The sequence below is a fragment of the Balaenoptera physalus genome (assembly GCF_965194825.1).
Source record: "Balaenoptera physalus genome assembly, chromosome: 8".
Taxonomy (NCBI): domain Eukaryota; kingdom Metazoa; phylum Chordata; class Mammalia; order Artiodactyla; family Balaenopteridae; genus Balaenoptera; species Balaenoptera physalus.
This window is the reverse complement of record NC_138887.1, coordinates 112,957,735-112,980,917: the sequence shown is the minus strand read 5'-3', so window position 1 is coordinate 112,980,917 and position 23,183 is coordinate 112,957,735. Positions and strand designations below refer to the sequence as shown.

Here is a 23,183-nt window from a genome sequence, read left to right as displayed (position 1 = left end):
CCCCTCTGTTGGCTGTGCACCCTTAGCCCATTCCTCCCTGCTGAAATCACAAAGCTCTGCCCCGAGTGAGCCTGCAGGAGCCTCCCCCTCCTTCCCCCCTCCCTTCTAAAGTCCTTTACTTTAGAAAGAGGCCCATGGGGCAGAGCCTGTGTATCCTACAGCCCCTCTGTATATACATTCTAAAAGCATGCGTGTGTGTTGGGCGGGGGGAGAGGGGGTTAGAGCGAGACATATATGATGGTGTGTCCATAGGGGAAAACATCCTGGGTGAATCACAAGAGACAATTGACGGTGTGTAACTTTGGGGACAGGAATTGGAGGGTGGGAGGAGGGAGGATTCTACTTTCCATTTTGTTTCTTTGCTGTTCAATGTGAATTTTCCAACCAATGTACTTGGATTACATTTATTTATTTATGCCGGTGAGGCTAGTCTGGGCCGGGAAACTATGAGCCATTTTCTTCTTATACTTATCTGTATATAAAAAAAGAAACACGAGAAGGATTAATTTTTGAAAATAAAATAAGCACCTAAAACGCATCACCTCCCTTCCTCCAGGGTGACCAAAACATGCAACAATTGAAATGATAGAAAAACTATGAATAATTCACCCAAATGAGATGGAGCCAGAGAGGGGTGTAGGAAGGAGAGACCCCAGGAGTGGAGCTGGCCGCCATTCCTCAGCGGATGATCACTCCCCTTGGAGCCACTGTCACCCCTGATTTGTACCTCTGCTGGAGTCCTCTCCTACCTGTCATTTTAGCCATCTGTGTGCTTGCTTTACGCCCTGGCCCCCGACACCCCTCAGACAACAATTTGTTTAGGGCCAAGACTGTCTTACTCTTCTTTGAAGCTTTCAGAGCTTGCTGCACGCAGAGTAGAAACTGAAGAAACATGTATCGAATATACTGGAAGCCAGTCTCAAACAGGTGGGAGGGCCGTGGGTCTACACCACTAGATTCTCTACCACTTGCGCTCAGAAGCCCTCACCAGTTTCTCATGTTGCTTCGTAAAGTGCATGGTAACGTTCAAACTCCTTAACATGTTTATCGAGACCTTCCCTGCCCCGGCCCACACCTGTCTTTCTGCCTGGTTCCCAAGACAATCCTGAGCCCCAGCAGTCAGACTGGTCCCTTCACCACTCCCAGAGGCCCCTTGAGGCTCCCTGCCTTCAGGCCCTTGCTCACGTCTTGCCCAACCTCTACCACCGAAACCCAAACCCGGCTCACACAGTCTACTCCCTGGAGACTCAATGTGCTCCCGGCTGGGCTTGCTTCCTCTGCCAACCAACCTCGCCTTGCATTATGGTCATCCAAGTTTCCGCGACGGGAACATCAAGATGTGTCTCTTACCCGGCCTCCCCCTGTGTCTATTACAGTGCTGGGCCCTGAAGAAAGGGAGAGGGAGGAACACAAGTTCGAGGTAGAATTAGGCGAAAGGCTGGATCGAGACAGGGTTGGGTTTAGGGTTAGAATTAGCACAGGGTGAGTCAATTCCCAATCCCACCCACTAGGCGGCGCCCGCAGTCTCATTCCGGTCAAGACGCCTCCGCTTTTTGAAGTTTATTACCTGTTTTACAAGTTTCCTTCCTGCCCTACTGTCCCTTTAAGAAGGTGATCCAGGTGAGGCCTGGACTCCGCCCCGGGCTCTGGCCCCGCCCCCCGCCCCTGCTCGGCCGGCCCGGCTCGCCCAGTCCTCGCACCCAGGCCCAGCCGTCCGGGCCTCGGTCCCAGGTCCCGGCCCCGCGCCATGGAGCGGCGCTGGCCCCTGGGGCTCGGGCTGCTGCTGCTTCTCTGCGCGCCGCTGCCCCCGGGGGCGCGCGCCATGGAAGGTACCGACCCCCGCCCCGCCCCTCCCCCTCCTCCTGGAGTCGGCATTCCTGAGGAGGCCCTCTCCAAGAGCCCCTCTCCAGCGCTCTTGTTTTGCCCGGCTGCCGGGCGATCGACTGGCCAGGCCAGTCTTTGGTCTTTAACCCCAAACAGCTGCTTTCCCGGGTCAGTCACCCTCGCCCCTGCTGGCCAGCAGTTTTCTCCTGGGGGTGGGGAGTGAGTTTCTGGCGGAAGCAGCGTCCAGACCTCCTACCCCAGCAATGGTGGGGACCCCTCATTCCCAGGCAGCCCCGGCCTCAGGCGCCCAACCCAGAGATCTGAACCCTCTGAAGTCAGAAGTGGAAGTCGCTTTATGCCAACCTAGGCCGGGGGACAGAGGGACCTGCCGCTGGGGGATGGGTTAGGACTCGGGGGGCAGGGGCTCCTGGAGGCAGGGGTCAAGCCTTCCATGTGGACACTTGCATGCTCTCTGACCCTACTACCCCCGCTTCCTGGACTCTCCGCTGTGTCTCTACCCCCAGTCCACACCCCCAATCGGGGGCAAGGCAGGCCCTTTGCCAGGGGGAGGGAGCCTCCGCACCCAGGACACCCCTCCAAAGTCCCCTGTCCACACCCAGCCCACTCATGACCCCCAGAGGCTGAGCTCCTCTCTCGCCCATCCACCCTTCCAGTTCTGCGGCTGATGGGTCCCCCAGGCTGCACCAGCCCCGCTGAGTGAGAGGCTGCCCGTCCTCTCTGGGGCTGCTCTTCCTAACGCTTCCTGCATTGACTTTGGTCAAAGGTCCAGCCCTCCAACCCTTGCCCCACTCTGCTTTCCTCCCTTCACACTCGGGAGGAAGACAGACTAATCATCGTAGCCCTTCACTCCTCCTTCCTGGGCCGGTTTCCTCCCCTAAATCTCAGGAACTCACAGCTATTAACAGGATGCTGAAGCCTTGGGGCTGGGGGGCCCAGGAAGAGGAATGTGGGTTGCACGTGTGCGGGGACCGTCTCCCCCAGAGATGACAGGCCCCCTTTCTCTCCACCTTCAGTCACTCTGATGGATACTAGCAAGGCACAGGGAGAGCTGGGCTGGCTGCTGGATCCCCCAGAGGATGGGGTAAGTGTCAGGGGAGGGAAGGACCTAGGGTGGCTCAAGGCTGAAGGCCAGTGTGAAATGGGGTGGTGAGGTGGGTGCAGGAACGTAGAAAAGAGCAGGAAAAACTGGAAGTGTCTCCTCTGGGAGGGGGAGGGGAGGGGAGGTGAGTCAGAGCCTCCTGAATGTGTGGAGCCTTGGAAGGGGGGGTGTCAGGCTTCACCCCATGGGGACCCAGTCAATGCCTGGCTCCTCCTCTCCCTGCCCCAGCGAGGGAGGGCTGAATACTTGTGAGGACCTGGGGGAAGATGAGAGTGACACCTCCTGGGAAGAGAATGGACCATCCCTGGGATGGTTGAGAGCTGAGACCCAAACACAGAAGAGTGTCCTCAATCTGAGGTCCATCCATCCCAATGGAGTTGCATAGACAGGTTTCAAGGGGGTCTGGGAACCCCATAAAAGAGTATTCAAAGTTGTGTAGCTGTATGAGGACTTTTTTTTTTTTTTTTTTCTGGAGAAGAGAGCCAGAGTTTTCATCAAATTCTTCAAAGGGTCTTTGACTCTCCCAGAGTTAAAAGCTGCCCCATTAGAGGTCCCTGAGCCCTTGACACCTCCTCCGCCTTCCCCAGCCCAGGCACACCATGCATTCCAAGCCCCTTCCCTCCTTGGATATTCCGAAGACCCAGTGAGCAGAGGTAGGATCTTGTGAGTCCCATAGAGCACCTTTCTGTCACTCAGCAGAGCTGGCCCTGGAAACACGGGAGCCTCCCCAGGTGCTGCAGCCTCCAGGACTCTGGCCTCAGGCCTCTTCCCTCTGGTCCTAGACCCTGTTCTCTGGGTGTTCCCTTTTCTCTTTCCTACTCCAGGAGGAATCCAGCCTGTATTTCTGGGGTTGGGGTTACTTGCTTTCTTTCCCTTGGAGTCCTAGAGCCCTGGCTCCACTCTCGGCTCTCCCATGGAGTGGCCTGTAATTAGAATGAATAGACTAAACCGTAATGTATCCTACAGGAGGGGCTGCTCAGAAAATCCTGGATTAGGCCAGCTCTGATAGGCACCTCATCTCATAAAGCAGCTAATCACTCCACAGTGAGGGCTGCAGGTCCATCTGCTGGCTCCCATGGGCCGCCCCTGCCACCCCACCCACCCAAATAACTCTTCCCTAATTGGGCTGGAGTGGAAGCAAGGCCCCTTCTGCAGCTCAGGCTAAACAGCTTTGTACTAGGAAGGCAAGGAGACAGCAGCAGTCACATTCCCACTGTCTGCCTTGTCCCCCCTCTACCCCTCCCCATCTTTTCAAAACACACACACACACACACACACACACACACACACATTCAGATTCACGCTCCCCAGAATGTACCTATGTAGCAGCCAGCAACCAGAGTGATAAGTGAAAGGGTCCTTGTTGCTGATCCTGGGCAGCTGGTGTCCCCCATCTGTCACTGCTGGAACTGGGGGAGGCGAGTCATAGCTGGGAACATCTGCTGCGCCTGTTCCAGCTGCAGCCCTGGTGGTCTAGCTAATGAACTGCGCATTAACCACTCGCCACCTTTCCACCTGACCTCCACCCCAGGCCTTCCACTCCGCTTCCCCGTCACAGCTTCTTCCTAAGAACAGGCTCTAGGTGCCTTCTATCATTGCAGCCTGGACACCCCTTGTCTGATCTTTGAACTCCCTAACGTAATACAAAAATATGTGCCTCACAGCAACATATACTTCTGCCCCTGCCCCCATGCCACCCCAAACTTTAGATAATGGTGCTTTTTCTCGCCTTTTCCCAAAGCTGCGGGTAACAATGAAAACCCTTGGGAAAGTGAACTTTCTATGGGCCTCAGTCTCTTCTTTATAAAATAAGGGAGTTGCAACCAAAATATCAATGGAATATTTTATAGAATTTGAGAGCTTTTTAAATTCATCTGGCAGAGAATGTACTTAAGAATGTCTGAGAATTCTTTTGAAAAAAGAAGAAGAATGAAGTAGGAAACTTGTCCTACCAGATATCAGAACGTACCATACAGTACATCAATTATAATTAAAACATTTGGCATTGCACGAGAATATTCAGGTCAATGGAACAGAATAGAAAGTCCCCAAACAAACCCGCATATTTGAGATTTTAGTATGTGATAACATTGGAATTGCAAATCAATATGGAAGGTATAGACTAGTCAATAAACTGACAATTTGGTGTCCATAATTTTTTTTTAAAAAAAGGAAGAAGGTAAAGTTACATCTTCACACTCTACACACAACAAAATTAATTCTAGGAAGATTAAAGTCTAAACCTAAAAACCAAACCTAAAAGAATGTTAGGAGAAATATAGAAGATCTTTATAAGTTTGGGATGGGAGAGTTTCCCAAGCAAAATACACAACACAAAAAGGAAAGAAGATAAATGGTATTATGTAAAAATTTTAAAAGTATGTCAACTTCAGAGACATCATTAGCAAAATTAAATGGCATGACGGAGAAAATATATGAAATATGCATTTCAAGCAAATGATTAATGTCTATAATGTAAAAAAAAAAAAGGTCATCCAAATGAACACTCAAAAGATAACAGTAGAATATCAGGCAAAGTTATAAATACGTAACTGCATAAAAATACAAATAGACAGTGAACAAAAGAGAAATGCACAACCTCCTCCTCAAAGAAAGGTAAATTAAAATGGCCAGAAGCTGTTTTGTCCATAAGATTGCCAAAAGTAAAAAGCTCATTAATATCCAGTGTTGATGGGGTTTTGAGAAAATGCGCCCTCCTGCGTTGTGAAAGTGTAAATTGATAAAGACTTTGTGGAGGACAATTTGGCAATATCGTCTTATAAAATTTGTACTATATTTACCCTTTCATACAGCAGGTCTACAGAAATCGTACAGGAATCTGTACATGTTTACTTAAAAAGTAAAAAATCACTAGAAGTTACTTAAATGTCCAACGGTAGATGAATGATTAAATAAATTGTGGTACATCCATACAATGGGATACGATTTTATGGATTGCTAAAATAAATTAGGTAGGTCCATATACTCTTGTGGACATCTTTCAAAGACTTTTTATTCGTTAAAAAAAAAAAAGTAGGTTATAGAATAGCACTTGTATATTTTTTTAAATTATGTTAAAAACACACGCACACGAAAAAAACATTCAAATGTTTCTCTAGAGGCGCTGAAAATGATCTGGAAAGTTTTACTCCAAGTTGTTAAGAATGGGTGGATGGATGGGAGGACTTTCACTTCTTGTTATATGTAAGTTTTTATTCTTTGACTTTTTGTAATAAGCACATAGAGGCATAATGATTAAGAGCATAAACTCTGGAACTTAGAGTGTCTGGGTGCACCTCCCAGCTTCTCCTCTTAATAGCTGGTGCCTTGGGCAGTACGTCCTTTAACCTCACTGTGACTCAGTTTCCTCATCGAAAGTGCTTAGAATAGTGACTGGCCCATGGTAAGCGCTACATTAGTGCTGGCCGTTGTTATTATTATTAAGATTTTTAATGTAAAAGAAGTTAAGGAGGATGGTCTGGATGGTATCTAGGGGTCCAACCAACTCGTTCCGTTGATGATTTTGATAGTGGCTGTGAACTGGAAGGAATATTGGAGAGAGTGAGATTCCCTCATACAGAAGAGTTTTATGCTTGTTCTCACCCTCCAAAGGTCAGAGGCCTTAATATTAAACGCAGTCTCCTCGTCTCTGAACAAATAGGCAGAAAGTTTTTGTGCATGAGCTTTTGCTACAAAACTCTGCCTTTGGGGTACCTGACAGCTCTGCTGATGGTAAAAATGGTGCTCATACTGTTGCAGTTGGAGTGGGCTCATTGAAGGGTCCAGAGCTGGCCAGGGTTGTCAAGGGGGTGTTGTCTTGCCCATGCTATATCCAAATAAATCCCCGACCCTAAACATTTAACCTACTATCCTGGGGCCGCGGGGTGGGGAGAGGGCAGGACAAGTAGCGTGAACCTGGGCAGCTCTGACACCAGCTTCCTCGCCATCCACTCTAGAAAGGGAGCATTTGGGGAGAAGGTGACGATGGCTTGGAGGCTGACACTCGTTTTCCTCTCGCAGTGGAGTGAGGTGCAGCAGATACTGAACGGGACACCACTGTACATGTACCAGGACTGCCCAGTGCAAGAAAGCAGAGACACTGACCACTGGCTTCGCTCCAATTGGATCTACCGGGGGGAGGAGGCCTCGCGTGTCCACGTGGAGCTGCAGTTCACCGTGCGGGACTGCAAGAGTTTCCCCGGGGAAGCTGGGCCTCTGGGCTGCAAAGAGACCTTCAACCTCCTGTACATGGAGAGTGACCAGGATGTGGGCATTCAGCTCCGGCGGCCCCTGTTCCAGAAGGTGCTTCTACCCCTCGGGGCCATTTCAGCCCTGACACTGATCCTTGCCCCACTCCCTTCCATGACCCCGTTCCGCTCAGATAAAGAGAAGGTGGCAGAAACAGGAAGAGAGCGTAGGTGTGGAATAGTGGAAAGAATGTGGGACTAGAAACCAGAAGGTCTGGATTTGAGCACCTTTTCAGCTGTGTCCCGACATGGGGCGTGTCACGTAACCTCTCTGAGCTGTTTTTCCTTGTCTTAAAGTAGTGATAATAATATTTTATTATTAATAGTATGACTGCCAGCCTCATCTATTTGAGAGGCTTTTACAAGCATCCACTGAGATAAGAGCATGGCATGGTGGAGGCAGGGGAGAGGTATTTGGACTTGTTCCGCCCATGCTCACTACATTCGTGTGTGACACACGCCCATGAGTATCCCTAGAGTTGTGCAGGAAGACAGTTCTCTGCAGGCTACTTTTTAATCCCTTCCCTTTCTTTCCTACTCAAGGAAACGTACTGGAATGCAAAAGAGAAGGGAACATATTATTATAGGATGTACTCTCATTTTTCTTCCAAAGAGCAGCTGTTGTAAAGTTTGTTATTAGTAATAAATTAACGATGACACACTTTATAACTGATCACCTCGTTGGCACTGAGGTTGGGAACACCTTTGAATAGTGGAAATTATCTGGGCTGTCGCATCCCACAGCTGGGTTCCAATCCCAGCCCCACCATGTAGTAGCTGTATCATCTTGTCCGAGGTCTTCACCTTCTCTTAGCCTTAGTTTCTTCATCTGTCAGATGAGGAAGGTGATGCATCCCACCTTGTAGGATTATTGCACGGACTCGACAGTAATGCACATAAAAATGCTTGGGTCGGTAGCTCCCGTGTAATCAGCCCTCTGTTTATGCCTGTGTAAACTGCAAAGTATTAAGCCAACAGTCGTTTCTGTTATGTGGGAATGAAGCACGACTTTACCATTTTTCCCTCTTCCCCACGCCTTCTTCCCAGGTAACCACAGTGGCTGCAGACCAGAGCTTCACCATTCGAGACCTTGCGTCTGGAGCCGTGAAACTGAACGTGGAGCGCTGCTCCTTGGGCCACCTGACCCGCCGAGGCCTCTATCTCGCTTTCCACAACCCGGGTGCCTGTGTGGCCCTGGTATCTGTCCGGGTCTTCTACCAGCTCTGCCCCGAGACTGTGCACGGCTTGGCCCAATTCCCCGACACTCTCCCCGGACCAGGCGGGTTGGCCGAAGTGGCAGGGACCTGCTTGCCCCACGCCCACGTCACCCCTGGCCCCTCGGGTGCACCCCGCATGCACTGCAGCCCCGACGGCCAGTGGTTGGTGCCAGTGGGGCGGTGCCACTGTGAGCCTGGTTACGAGGAAGGCGGCGGCGGCGGCGGTGTCGAGGGATGCCTTGGTAAGGAGACTCGAAGAGGTGGTAAGAACCTGGAGGGACCACTCAGGAGAGGGTCTACCGGGTGCCAAGGGAAGGAAGGAAGCCGACGCTCCATCTCAGTGATTTTTAAACTGAGTCCCAAGGCCCTAGGGAGACACACGCAGGGGTGTCCCCAGCACAAGCGATTTGCGGGAGGGGTGTGATTCTCCCAGTAAAACACTGGACAACCTTGGCTCTGTGTCATTCTCTCTCCAGCCTGCCCGAAAGGCTCCTACAGGGCTGACGTGAACACACCCAGTTGTCTCAAGTGCCCGCAACACAGCACAGCCGAGTCTGAAGGCGCCACCATGTGCACCTGCGAGAGCGGGCACTACCGCGTTCCTGGGGAGGGCCCCGCCGCAGCGTGCACGCGTGAGTCCGGGGCCGGGGCCTGGCCGCCCGTGAGGAGGTGCAGGACCTCGGCTAAACCCGTGTTGGGGTCAGAACTTTCCAGAGCCTATCAGATATCGGGGACCATCCAGGGTGCCGGCCACTTAAAGCCCCCAACGCGCACCCCTGCTCTCCCTGGAACAATGCAGAGATGAAGTTAAGCTACCTTTTCCCCACTAGGAATCGCATCTCCGGGCAAAGGCTGCGGAGGACTTGGAGAATCGGTGTTGGGAGGAGGCTAGGGGCCAGCAGCTCCGGTGAGGACCGTGCTGGTTCCTATTGATGGCCTGTCTTCTCCCACAGGTCCCCCCTCCGTCCCCCGAAACCTGAGCTTCTCTGTTTCGGGGACCCAGCTCTCCCTGCGCTGGGAGCCCCCAGTAGACCTGGGAGGACGCGAGGATGTCAGATACGACGTGGGGTGTTCTCAGTGTCGGGGAGCAGCGCTGGACGGGGAGCCCTGCCAGCCCTGCGGGGGAAGCGTGCGCTTCTCCCCGGGGCCCAGCGGGCTCACTTCGGCCGCTGTGTGCGTGGATGGCCTCGAGCCCGACGCCAACTACACCTTTAACGTTGAAGCCCAGAACGGAGTGTCGGAGCTGGGCGCCTCCAAGCCCGCCAGCGCCTCACTCAGCGTCAGCATGGGGCGTGCAGGTGAGGGATCTGGGGGGCCAGCAGGGCCTGGAGGAGGCCGGAGGGCGTAGGACCACAGGGACAAATTGATGAGCGGGAAGCAAGAAGAGGCTTCTTAAGTGATTCCCTCCCTCTGGACTCACAGAGACCCCGTCAGGCTTGTCCCTGAGGCTGGTGAAGAAGGCTCCGCGGCAGCTGGAGCTGACCTGGGCGGGGTCCCGGCCTCGCAGCCCCGGGGGGAACCTCAGCTACGAGCTGCACGTGCTGAACCAGGTGAGCGCACGGCGGGGCGCCTCCGCTGTCCATGCCTGGGCACACCCCAGCGTTGCTCGCCTGGGGCGTAGGATGGGAGAAAGCTGCCCGCAGTGAACCGTGTGGCTTTCTCGGGACGGAACCCTCGAAAGAGCCCTACCCTGACCGCTCCGCAGCCCACCCCTCCCCCGGGTTCCCAGGGCTGCCCTTCTCCTCCAGCAGGTGTGGTTTGGCACGGCCCAGCTAACACGAGTCCCCATCCACAGGATGAAGAACGGTACCAGCTGGTTCTAGAGCCCCGGGTCTTGCTGACTGAACTGCAGCCAGACACCACGTACACCGTCAGAGTCCGGATGGTGACCCCTCTGGGCCCCGGCCCCTTCTCCCCTGACCATGAGTTTCGGACCAGCCCACCAGGTGGGTGGGTTACTCTGTTCTGGCCCAAACACACATGCGACTGTCATCCCCCTGAGGTTTCTCAGACCCTGTTCCAGTCAGTGATCTTCCTTCTTCATCTACGCGCACACACACACACACACACACACACACACACACACACACACACACACACACACACACACACACACACACACACACACACACACGTAGAAGCTGCCTGGGCGGATAGCCCGTGCAGAGTCACACCACACCTCCTCCTCAGACACACATTCTGATGCTGTATCCCGCCAGCCAGCATCCTGTCCTGTCTCCTAACCCCTCAGGTTAGTGTCCATTGGCAGACAGAGCAAGCTGGTGGGCCCTGGGTGGGGCCCTTTCCGCAGGCTCTCTCACCCACACTCACACCCATCTCCCTGGCTGGGGAATGCACGCCCAAAGCCACCGAGAGACCGCCTCCCCCCCCCACCGTGTGCCCTGCCAGCCTCCATCATCCCTGTGGGCTCTGGGCACCCCCAGACTTCTTCACCCCACGTGCCTATAGTTTCCAGGGTCGTGACTGGAGGAGAGATCGTGGCCATCATCTGTGGGCTGCTGCTGGGTGTGGCTCTGCTTCTCGGAATGCTTGTCTTCCGTTCCAGGTGCTGTTCCTGCTCCCTCCCCCCGCTTGCACCACCCTGGGTCCCTTTGCCCTGGCGGAAGCTCCTGAATGCAGTCCAACAGCCCTCCCATCCCCTGGTACCCAAGTGTCCCCGCACCACCAGCTCCCCACCCCCCGTTGTTTCTGGGGAGATCTCAGCTGCAGCACGTTTGGGCCCCTGAGGTGGTCCTGGGCCCCTGAAGAACCTGGTCCCCAACCCTCACAGGAAAGCTCAGCGGCGACGGCACCAGAGGCGGCAGAGGCAGCATGATCGTGTCGCTGATGGGGACAGAGGTGAGCCAGGAGCACCTGTGTATGCACACGTGTGTGTGTTGGGAGGCGCCACTGGGATGGGACCAAGGGACCCACATTTGCTAGGGCAACTCTGGGGGCACAGGTGGGCTCTCTTGTCCCCAGGGCTCTTGTGTTTTGCTACTTCATTAACTTTGGTTAATTAACTTCATACTGACAGTCCCCCAGAGGCTCTGTGCAATTGCCTGTTAGCTGTTGGTGCCACTGTACCGACACCTGGGCTCCAGGCAGCCTTCCTCATCCTCCCTGGCTGGGTCTGTGGGCTGAGGCTGGCTGGGAGGGCGATTGCCCGCAGGCTCCCTGAAGTCCTCCCAGGCATGTGGGCTTCCTGCTGGTCACCTCATTAGATGCCCCACAAAAGGGGGAGTCTGGGGGCCATCCAAGTAACAGAGCGGGAGCGAGGCTTGTCTGGGAATGTGAACGAGCTGTGAGTGACCGGAGGAGTATGGTGAGCGGCGGGGAGGAGGGAGGCAAGGAATTAGGGTCAATGAGCCACGGGACTGTTGGGTCACTTGAGGCCGTGAGCACGCTTTCGGGTCTGGGTTCCGGCCCACTGCTCTGGGCCCTGGACGGTGAGGACACACGAGCTTTGCGTGTAGACAGCAGGAGGAATGGCTGGGCTATGGAGACGTCGTTGCTGAGGACAGAGACTGTCTTTCACTTCAGCCAGGACAGGGCTCCTCGGGGAACAGAAGAATGAGCGCTGGGGTGTGCTGGCCCCTCCCTCCCCCTCCCCCCAGTACGCCTGAGCCCTGGAGGTGGGCTGAGCCCTCCCTGTTCTCCCCGCAGAGGACAAGCTGTGGCTGAAGCCTTACGTGGACCTCCAGGCGTATGAGGACCCTGCCCAGGGAGCCCTGGACTTCACCCAGGAGCTCGATCCGGCCTGGCTGGTTGTGGACACCGTCATAGGGGAAGGTGAGCCCTGTGGTCCCCTCTGTGTGGCAGCACAGGGCGGCCAGCAGGCCCCTTCCTTCCGGCCCTTCCCTGTGGAGCCCAGCCGGCCTCTCCTCTGGCCCAAGAGCTCCCAGATGAGTTTCCTCCCTGCTCTACCCCGTGTCCTGCAACCACTGTGTTCATGTCTTAACCCCCTGATCAGGTGTCCTGGAGCAGCTCCCGCCTCCTGCACCACCTGCTTTTGTGGTTGTGGAATTTCTGATACAGAGCGTTACACACATCATCTTTGTCAGGAGAGGGGTCGCTGTGCCCAGGCTCAGGCTATTCTCAGATGGTTCCCAAACATGGCAGGGATTCAGAGCCTCCCCAGCCCCACATTCCACCCCACCAGGGGCCCAGTGTCCTTGGGCTGCCCCGATCCCTTGGGTCACCAGGGAAAATGGATCTGAACAGAGAACAAAGCTCAGCAGTGTCTTTGCTGATTGTGTGGCCAAGTGACCGGAGGAGCTTGCGGAAGAGAGGTGGCAGTGGTCAGCTTCCCCGGTCACTTGTGTACTGGCCCTGACCAGCCTGCCCTTCGTGAACATAACCCAGCCCCACTGCACGACTCCCACTCACCCAGCACCTCCTGAGTATCAGAACTCTGCTAACTGGGGAGACAGTGCCGAACAGCTTGCAAAGCTGCACTCCTGTTCCAGACTCCCGGCCCCTGGCCCTGGGAAGTACAGCCAAGCCCTTGTCTCAGGGAGGAAGGTACACCACGTTTCTGATCCTCTGGTCCAGAGAAGAAAAGGGAACTGGAGGACTGGAGATATCGCTGCCTGTCCCCCTGGGCAGCCTGACGATGCCTCTGGCCATGACCCTGTTTTCTTTCCACCCAGGAGAGTTTGGGGAAGTATATCGAGGGTCCCTGAGGATCCCCGGCCAGGATGCCAAGACTGTGGCCATTAAGACCTTGAAAGACACATCTCCCGATGGCCAGTGGTGGAACTTCCTTCGAGAGGCAACTATCATGGGCCAGTTCAACCACCCGCACATTCTGCACCTGGAAGGCGTTGTCACAAAGAGTACGAGGGGTGGTGTCTAAGAGCGTGCGGGGAGGGAGCGGTAGAGGAGGGGTGAGACCACCGGAAGTGGAGGGACGATGTGCTGTCAGAGGCAGGAAGTCTGGTTCTGGGTGGAGACGGGGTGGAGGCTGCCGTGGTGACGTGTGCTTCGTGTCTCAGGAAAGCCCATCATGATCATCACGGAGTTTATGGAGAATGGAGCCCTGGATGCCTTCCTGAGGGTAAGGAGGGCGGAGGACCAGCTTGGAAGGGGGATGAGCCACGGAGCCCTGGGCGTTGGCTCTGGGTCCAGGAAGAGGAGACCCGGCCCATCCCCTAACTCGCCCACTCCCTGCTGCAGGAGCGGGAGGACCAGCTGGTCCCTGGGCAGCTGGTGGCCATGCTGCAGGGCATAGCATCTGGCATGAACTACCTCAGTGACCACAGTTACGTCCACCGGGACCTGGCCGCCAGGAACATCTTGGTGAGTCAGAACCTGTGCTGCAAGGTGTCTGACTTTGGCCTGACCCGCCTCCTGGACAACTTTGATGGCACCTATGAAACCCAGGTTAGAGCCTTGTACTTATCACATACACATTCACACACACACACACACACACTTACCTGCCGTACGTACAGTCAGTATGTACAGAGTACACGATGCATGCTTATGTGGGCACAATAACTTCCCATGCCCTTCTGTGCCCTGAAACACATCAGCCTTCTGCCCCACGTGCCCTATTAGGGAGGAAAGATCCCCATCCGTTGGACAGCCCCCGAAGCCATTGCCCACCGGATCTTCACCACAGCCAGCGACGTGTGGAGCTTTGGGATCGTGATGTGGGAGGTGCTCAGCTTTGGGGACAAGCCCTATGGGGAGATGAGCAATCAGGAGGTGAGCCCAGGTGTTTCTCACGTATCTCATCCCCTCCCCAGATCCTCCGTGGCCCTTTCCTTCAAGTAGCCTCATTTCTTCTTTCTGACCCACAGTTTGTCTGCATTCCTATCCACTCTCGTCCCCTTCACCTCACGCCCTGTTGTCTTGACTATAGCCATCCTGGTCACGGGGTCTAGAGGCTCCACTGCAACGATCTTGTGTGAACAGAGCTTCCTCGTGGCCTGCCGGGTTAGCTTCTTACCCTCTTCCTCGCTGCAGGTAATGAAGAGCATTGAGGATGGGTACCAGCTGCCCCCGCCCGTGGACTGCCCTGCCCCCCTCTATGAACTCATGAAGAACTGCTGGGCCTATGACTGTGCCCGTCGGCCCCCCTTCCACCGGCTGAAGGCACAGCTGGAACATCTGCATGCCAACCCCCACTCCCTGCGAACCATTGCCAACTTTGATCCCAGGTAACCACCCTGGGGAGGGCAGATCTAGGAGAATGGAAATGGACATTTGGCCACATCCATCAAGCGCTGGGCCTGTGGAGCTCCCGACAGAGTCAGGCATAGGAGGCAGCCCAAAATCTGCACCTTTGGGAAGAGAGCGCTCTGATGGAGGAGATGCGGTGTCTCGCCCTCGATAGCTCTGGTTTGATGGAAGATAGGAAGCAAACACACTAAGATGCAAAGTACATATAAGCAGCTGCCAACCTGATACCTGCTCCAGGGAGCTTGGTCACTTAGAATGGGGTAGGGAAGACAGAGAAACCAACAAGAGCCAGACGGGGGATGCATGTCGTGACTGAGAGGGGCAACCTTGTGGGATCTGGGAAGGCGCCCAGATCCTGTAGCCAGCAAGGGTTGGGGAGCTGAGGGCATGCCAATCGCAAATAGTGCAGGGTGCAGAGAAGTTTGGACTTTATCCTGAGCCTAGAGAACTACTGACCAATGTTTTAAAACTGTCCATGGGAGGGACATGATCATTGCATTTTACCAAAAACATTGCCAGAATATGGAGAATCAGCTGTTTGCCGGGGGTAAGATGGGAGAGACGGGCAAGGCTTCAAATGCTTTATCGGGTAAACCAGCCCTGGCGTGCTGGCCTCTGTATCAAACCACCATATATAACCTTGTTTCTGGGAGAAAATGTGCTCCAAGTTCCAACTTTTGAAACTATCTTTTGGAGCACAACTCCCTTATACACTGGAGACCGCATGTGCTAATCTTTCTGGAATGTTGGATATTTTTCCCCCAGCAGATTTACTTTACTAATGGTTTTTGGCTCTGGCTGGCTTTAGGACAGGAACACTCATTGTATTGTGGGTGTCAGAGTGCAAGAATAACAGCCAAGGTTGGAGGTGGCAAGCAGGGGGCTGCTCCCAGAACTCGGGGGGCCACCCTGAAAACAGCCGAGACCACACCGGCCTTCCAGGGCCTCTGCTCACTGCGTCTTCCTGCTTCCTCTCAGCTGGGATAGTTGATACTTCATGTCTTTACTGGCCCCCATCAGTTGCCCAAAGCTGGCCACTGCAGTGCAGTAGGGCTGGTGGTACCTTCCGTTTGGACCTCCACGGCTGCCACTTGCCCCGGGTCTGTCAGCGCAGCAGGACCGTCAGCCTGCCCGTTGCTGTTGCCAGGAAGCCGGCCAGGAAACGGGTTCACTGACAATGGCCGGGCTAATCCACAAAGTCTAGATAATCTCTGTGCTCAGACACCCAACTTGAACGCTGCCTGCAGATGCATAGAGGCAGAGCCCCAGTTTCAGGAAAGCCCTGCATCCCCCTGCGTGTGACTGAGGTAGCCCATGTCCCACAGGGTGACCCTTCGCTTGCCCAGCTTGAGTGGCTCAGATGGGATCCCCTACCGGAGCGTGGCTGAATGGCTGGAGTCCATCCGAATGAAACGCTACATCCTGCACTTCCAGTCCGCCGGGCTGGACACCATGGAGCGTGTGCTGGATCTGACGGCCGAGTGAGGACCCTGGGGGCCCGGGCAGGGGAGGGCTGCTGGGGTTGGAGGCCCAGGACTCACCGATTCCCTCTCCTTGCCCACAGGGACCTGGCGCAGATGGGGATCACACTGCCGGGACACCAGAAGCGCATCCTTTGCAGTATTCAGGGGTTCAAGGACTGAGCCTTCGCCTCACCCACCCCGTCCTCAGGGAGCAAGGATGGGACCGTGGTCCCTCGACCTGCCAGACGTAGGGCTTCGGCGCTGCTCCTGCCCACCCTTCCCTGAGGAACTGCCTCTGGAGCCAGGAAGCCCATTGTTTAAAACGTGGGGGGGGTGGGGGAGGGGGAAGAAGTAAAAAGATAATTGTGGGAGTTGGGGGAGGGTTTAATATATATTATATACATATACATATATATTTTTGTAAATAAACAGAAACTGAATTTTCAACTTTACCCCAGGGTTTTTATCCCTCTGTCTCCTCCATCTCACCCTCGAGGGCTGTAGGCACAAAAGAGTCAACTACTAAGAATTCTGGAAAACGTCTTTTATTTGTAGCTGTAGCCACAACCCGGCAGCACAGGGGTGGGTGGGAACGTCCAGGCTGGTGGGCCCAGCCCAGCCTCCCAGCAGGTCAGGGCGTTTCCTGGCCCTCGGCAAGCAGAATAAGAGGCTGCTTGAGGGCCAGCTGAGGGCATCGGTGCAGCAGTGAAAGCAGCAGCGCTCAGTCTGGTGCCCCCTCAGGTGGGGTACCTAGACGATGGTGGGTGGTCCCTGCAGGTTCGGGGAGGACTGGACCCCAGGGCTGGGACTCTGCAGCCCTAGGCCACATTGGGACCCTGAATCAGGGCACAAGGGATACTGGGGTGGGGTCTGGTATGGAGGGAGGGGCTCGACATCAAAAACTAACTGTGGGGAGGGTGAAGGGGGGAAGTGGTCTCATTGTGGGTGGTCTGCTAATGGGGAATGGATTTGCAGTCAAGAAGGGGGCCGGTCCTCACTCAGGTCTGGGCTCTGGCGGTGTGGCATTTCCGGCAGAGCACGTGGCCATCCAAGGGGAAGCAGCCGTTGTCGTCCGCCTCAATGGACAGTGGCTTCCCACAGTCCTGGGAGAAGGAAAAAGAGCGCACTGGCGGGGAGGCCCCCTAAGCACCCCACCTCCCCTCTTCAAATGAGGAAGGCCGGATGCTTCGTGGCTCAGCCATGCCCTCGTTGTCTGTGTCCCCCAAGTCACTGCCACCTCCACTCCTATCCCTGCCTCCATCACCACTTTCACTGTTGTCCCCTAGGACTCTCCCCAGGAGGACGGGGCAGTGGGTAGAGCCGCTTCCGAGGCGCCCACCCCAATAAAGGATGTGTGGCCTCTCCCACCTCTATTCTGACTCTGCTTTAACCTCACTGAGACCCCCGGCCCTACCAAAACAAAACAACATGCTTCCCTCCCATCGGTCGGTCCCCTTTCTTGGTTTATCGGACACTCGGTGACCTCACAGAGAACCCACACCCCGCTGTCCTGGAGTGACGGGGAAGCATCTCTGCTGGGCGGGCGTGGATGCCGCCACTGTCCGCCCGCAGAATTGCAGCACTGATTTCCTCCAGGGCCCGGCGCCGTCCATCGCTCAGTTGGTGAGCAGCGTCCCACCACCTCCCGTCCCCAGGGGGCCGGAGTGATGGCCGACCTCACACTTGTAGCACTTCATATGGAAGTTCTTGTCCAGAGCGACCACACGCACGGTCTCCTCTCGGCCAGGCTCGGGCATGATGGGCTCTGTGCAGACGGAGCACCTGGGGGCATACTGCCTGCGGGGCAGAGAGCCGGACGCGAGTCAGAATGGGGGCGAGGGGCACTGGCGCTGCCCCCAAGAGCGCAGGGACATGAGATGGCAGACTTCTTTGCCCGCCTTGCCTCACATCTCTAGGTGGAAGAGGCTCAACAGAAAGGCCTAAGACTGGCCACCGTAACTGGCCCTCATCAGGGGAACTGCCCACCTCTCCCGTCACCCTCCCGAAGCACCATCAGCTCCAGGAACCTCTGCCACCAGGTCCTTACCCCCTGCCACACCCACCCCGCAGCTCCTGCAGAAAGCACCCCCAGAGGACCCCACACCTGGAACCCTGCCCCTCGCCTACCCCGCACCACGTGGCTGCCTCTGGCCAACTGCTGAGGGGCACAGAGGGGTGTGACGTTCTGGCCACCCAAGGTGGAGCCCTGAAACGTACGCCTCCCGCACACTCAGAGGTGGGAATCCGAGTCTGCGGCGTCCCTGCTCCCGCCCTTTAGCTACATCACGGGATCCTGCCACTGGCCTGAGCGGGTAGCCACCTTGTAAACACCGTTTCTAAGGGGAAACCCGAGTTCCAAACAGCTGATCTCCAAAGGAACTTTTAGAATCCAGCCTGTGTGTGAGATGAAATCACTCCAGCACACAGTGCTGAATGCAAGACCACACCCAAAATAAAGAGAGCCACGGGCCGGGGGAGGGGGACGAGCCAGCAGCAAGACTTGCTATCCAGGCCAAAGGCCGCTGGTCAGCTAAGTCCAGAGGAACTGGTCTCTGCTGTCTACAGACAGGATGTGGGGACAGAAAGCAAGTCCAGGGATCTGGAGCTGTCTTGGGGTCAGGGGGCAGCCTGGCTCCCAGACAAATGGGAGCTGGCGCCCAGAGAAGAGCCCGGCGGGGGGGGGGGGGGGGGGGGGGTGGAGGGTCCTCACTTGTGGTAGTCGGGGACGCAGTGGGGCCGGTTGGCCTGGTCCACGATGAAGGAGGTGCCCTCAAGGGGGCAGGCGCAGACCACACAGGTGAAGCACTGCGGGTGGTAGGCCTTGCCTGTGGCCCTCAGCATGCGGTCAGTGATGGGCTGCCCACAGGTGTTGCACTTCTCCAGGGTGTCCTGAGGAGGCAGCAGCAGGAGGCTGGCAGGGAGCTGGCACCCACGGGCCAGCTGCCAGGGCAGGTCTGCCCCACGCTCACCCCCACCCCCGGGCTGAGCCCCGGGTGTCCCCAGCCCAACCCCGACTCACAGTATAGCAGCCCTCACAGTACGGCGCCCCCTCCAGGCTGTAGAACTGCTGTCCCTGCAGCTGCTGCTCACACTGATGGCAGGTAAAGCAGGTGATGTGGAACAGCTGCCCCAGAGCGCGCACCGCGGGCTGAGCACGTGCCAGGGGCTGGTGACACCGGCCACAGGACTCTGGGAAAGCCACAGAAGACGGAAATGAATAGGAAGGAGGGCGGGAAGCGTGCAAGGGTCGAGCTGGCTGGCTTGGGCGGGGAGTGGAACCACAGACACCGGGAGGCACGGTAACGGTAACGGAGGCGACGGCCCCACGGGCGGGCGGTGGGCTCACCGCTGGCGGCCACGTTCTGCCTCTGAGGGTGCTCCATGTCCTGCATCAGCTGCCGGGTCAGCCGCTCCAGCTCCTCCACCTCCTTCAGAGTCAAGGGTCCTGGAGCCCCAGAGGAGCGCACCTGAAACCCCAACACTTCCTTCGTACTCTCCGAAGGGCCACGCCCTCCAAGAACCCACCCCAGCCGCCTTATCCACCTTCTTCCAAAAAGGACTAACTCCCCTCCCGTTTCCCAGATACTCAAGTTGGCTGGACCCAAAAAGCTCCTCATCCTCCCTCCCCAGACCCCAGCACCACACAAGTAAGGGGAAGAGGACGGCCCTTCCACCCGCTTTGCCCAAAGCCCCTGGGCAGTCACAGGCAGGCCAGAAGGACTGAGCGGACGGAGGCCACGCACACAGCAGCTCAGGTCACCGAAGCACTGAACACACCAGGCCACGCATCAACTCCACAGAGCATGCTGGGACATGGCCCCCGTGAAGAGACCGGCACGCGACGGCGTGTGCACCCACACGCGCACACACACCTACCCGTCCCGCCGGCTGCCGAGCAGCCCCTGTCAGCGTGAGGATACAACACAGGCGGGAGTCAGGTTAAACCCCAGGGCTGTCTGCAGGAGCCCAGCCCCCAGCTCCCACGAAGAGGTCCCGGGGTCCCTCCTTAGAGGGGGTTCCTGGACCACCTGACCCCAGTAGGCCTCAGAGAAGGGCCACTCTCTAGGCCAGCTCAGCCCTCCTGTTAGGGGATCCTGAGACAGCTGGAGACGGGGGGTGGGGGTGAGGTTAGGGGGGCAGTGCCAGGAACCCTGAGATCTCCCGGGAGGAGGCGCTGCAGGGGCTGTCTGGCCTGTAGCAACGTTTCCATGACACAGCCCCACGGGAATGCTGGCTGGGTCTCCATTACTAAGTCCACCCGGGACCGTGGCCCCCGATACTGAATGCTCTACCTGCCCATGCCTTCACTCCCCTAACACCCAGAACTCAAAGCCTCCCAGGTCCCTCCTCCCGTGGCCACCTTCCCCTCAGCCCTGGCTCCACCAGCCTCACACCTGTCTGCATCCAGAGTTGCATCCGCCCGGGGAAGCACAGATCTATTGATGCTCTAGCTCTCAGCCATTTTCTCCACAGACTCCTGCTACCTCCTGCCCGTAACTGACTGTGTAAGTCCCCTGTAAGCCCCCTCTTCTATGTAAGCTTCACCTTTTCCTCTCCCAGTCATCCCTTCCTGGCATCTCGGGGACAGACAAAGAGGACACAGCCAGCCCTTTCTCTCTGGTGCCACTTAAATGCCTCTTCCATTCTGTGGAAGTATGAACTATTCAGACATCAGCCCTCCTTGGGTACCCACGCTCCGCCACGACACACTCAATCCAGCCACTGTTTTCCCTCTCTGCCTGCAAGCACCGATGTCCCAGCTTCAACATGCATGGCACTCGGACCTCTGCAACTCCAACAGCTCCAAACGTCCCTCCAGCTCAGGCACCTTCCACCATGGGACACCTTGGACCTGAGATTTATTATTGGTCTCTGCCTCCAAGACCCTGGGCTTGACCTCCCAGCCATCACCTCCTCCCCCTCTTCCCATCCGCACCTACTGAATGAACCTGCTCAGAAAGGCTTTGGTTCCTCGGACTCCCAACCCTCTCCATGAGCCTTTTGCATCCAGCCATTCTGGCTTGCCTCCCCTGAAGCCCAGCCCCTTGACCATCGACTTCTACAAGGCTCTCATGGCCACTCTTGCCACCTTCAGCCACCATCGCTTATCTGATCCAATCTCAACCCTGGGTCACGCCACCATCCGCTTCCTGTTTCTGCCTCCCAACTGCAGAAAGTAGGTGGAGAGATTCCTGAATGCTGCAGAGGGAGTTCACCAAACACGGCAGCGCCCTCCGGCCCTCCAGCCTCAGCTCGGCTGTCTGGTATTTGGCTCCTGTGGATTCCCAGTCGCCTTCCCCACAGCAGCTGTTCCAAACCTTTCCATCTCCTCCAGCCCCCAACCGCGTCGCCCCCTCGCTCTCACAGATGACCTCACCTCCTACGTGACCGAGGAGCTGGGAGCTGGCCAGCTCTCGCTCCCTCTCGCTCCTCCTCTCCGCACAAGACTGTGGCCACACCGTCCAGGGTCTCTGGGCTGGGAAAGCCCTGGGGGCGGGGCGGTCACCAGCGGCGCTCTGCTCCCCGCACTCAGGCAAAAGAACCCCTCTTCCATGGGCTTCTTCCCCCTGGTTCACACACATACCTGAGCCCTCCTCCCCTAATGTCAGCCCTACACACAGACACACACACACACACACACAGACACACACACACACACACACAGACACACACACACACACACACACACACACACACACACACACACACACACACACACACACACACACACACACGCCTTCCCTCAGTCCTTCCTCTCCCTGCCAACCTCTGAGAACAGGCCACTCTGGCAACTGCATTTTCTCACCATCCACTCACTGCTCAACTCCGTCCCCACCACAGGACACAGCTTCCGAATCATCCAATCTCTGGCCTTATTTTAGTTCTCATCCTCCTCAGACCCCCACTGGAGAGCTCCTCGGCCATCATTCTCTTCTCTGAGATGCCACCCTGACCTGTGACTCTCCTCCTCCTTCTGCCTTTCTTCCCCCTGGTCCAAGGCTCTTTCCAGGGACCCGGCCCCTCCTGTGTAAGTGTCCCCCGGGCTTCAGTATCACCACATACAACCACTGCACATATGCGCACCTCAAGCCCAGGCCCTCTCCTGCCACCCGTCCCCCATTTCTAACTGAATGACGGTTCCAGCTGAAGGAAGGTCCTCCTGGAACCTGTTGCTCAACATGCTGACAGCTGGACCCGCCTCTTCCGGTTCACACCATTTCCCCTTCTAGACTTCTCTATTTTGTCAGCAACACTGTCATTCCCCAACACACCAGGGCTTTTTTTTTTTTTTAACTCCTCCCTCTCCTCTTGCAACTGTGTCAGTTACTGAGCCTGGAGGCTCTTCCTCTGTAAAAGCTCTCCTCTCTGGACCTTATTTTTCATTTCCACTAATGTTACTGTCACCCAGGACGTCGCTAACCTCCTGCGTCTAGTCCACACCTCTGCTGGAAAAACTTTCCCAAAAGCTTCCAAAAGCACGGCTGTCACTAGACCTCCCCACCCAGACACACACCACCTCAAAAATCATTACTGCCTCCCCAGGACCCACAGGCTCCCTGGGTGCGCTATTTCATTTCCTTCCCACTAAGCGCCCACCCACCTCTCTAAGCATGGCTCTATAATTTCCCCACAGGGACCTTCCACTTTCTATCCTCCAGACACCCCTGGTGTATCCGTGCCCTTGAGTTTTGCTCATGCTGTTCCCACCCGAATGGCCGTCCCTCTCCTCTCTGGATTCTTAAGTCCCACCATCCTTCAAGGCACACTAGCACCATGATGCCTTTTCCTAACTTCCCAGCCTCCACATTGGCTCCCTGTTTGGAGTTCCTGTAACACAGGATTCTGCAAAACTCATTGGCACTTGGCATCTCTTCCCACCCTGTGCCTGTGCACACACAGACATCCATGCTGTCAGTTAACTCCGTGGCTGGCTGGACTAGATAGATGACTGGCAGGGTCCCTTCAACCCAGAAGATCAGTCTCCTGAACTGGAAGGCAGGAACGGTCAGGCAGGAATGATAACTGTTCTGCTTTGGGCTTTCATGTGCTAGAAACAGACCCACAGCACTTTCCACACATTAGCTCACTTCATCTTCCCAACCACTGTAAGGATGGATAGTGA

General features: G+C 56.0%; 2 protein-coding genes across 3 annotated transcripts in view; one reads left to right on the top strand and one right to left on the bottom strand.

The window, feature by feature from the left end:
- Positions 1-1,655: 1,655 nt before the first annotated feature.
- Positions 1,656-16,512, top strand: EPHA1 (EPH receptor A1). 2 transcript variants are annotated; one of them, XM_082473853.1, is made up of 18 exons: positions 1,657-1,829; positions 2,859-2,926; positions 6,965-7,246; positions 8,239-8,650; positions 8,885-9,040; positions 9,362-9,706; positions 9,831-9,958; positions 10,204-10,354; positions 10,878-10,974; positions 11,200-11,267; positions 12,075-12,200; positions 13,061-13,246; positions 13,406-13,467; positions 13,587-13,793; positions 13,971-14,120; positions 14,382-14,575; positions 15,923-16,078; positions 16,162-16,512. In XM_082473853.1, the coding sequence occupies exons 1-18, from the start codon at positions 1,748-1,750 to the stop codon at positions 16,238-16,240; spliced, it is 2,949 nt and encodes a 982-aa protein (XP_082329979.1). In that variant the 5' UTR covers positions 1,657-1,747; the 3' UTR covers positions 16,241-16,512. The 2 variants fall into 2 exon arrangements, with proteins under 2 accessions (XP_082329980.1, XP_082329979.1); XM_082473854.1 differs by lacking the exon at positions 13,971-14,120 and having other exon boundaries at positions 1,656-1,829.
- A 77-nt stretch (positions 16,513-16,589) lies between these two features.
- Positions 16,590-23,183, bottom strand: part of ZYX (zyxin) — a 9,388-nt gene continuing 2,794 nt past the window's right edge. The window contains exons 6-10 of the mRNA XM_082473874.1: positions 19,407-19,527; positions 19,080-19,249; positions 18,771-18,949; positions 17,737-17,857; positions 16,590-17,163 (exon numbers count right to left, since the gene is read on the bottom strand). Coding sequence (XP_082330000.1) covers positions 17,059-17,163; positions 17,737-17,857; positions 18,771-18,949; positions 19,080-19,249; positions 19,407-19,527 — 696 coding nt within the window. The 3' untranslated portion in view covers positions 16,590-17,058. The remainder of the gene's footprint in view (positions 17,164-17,736; positions 17,858-18,770; positions 18,950-19,079; positions 19,250-19,406; positions 19,528-23,183) is intronic.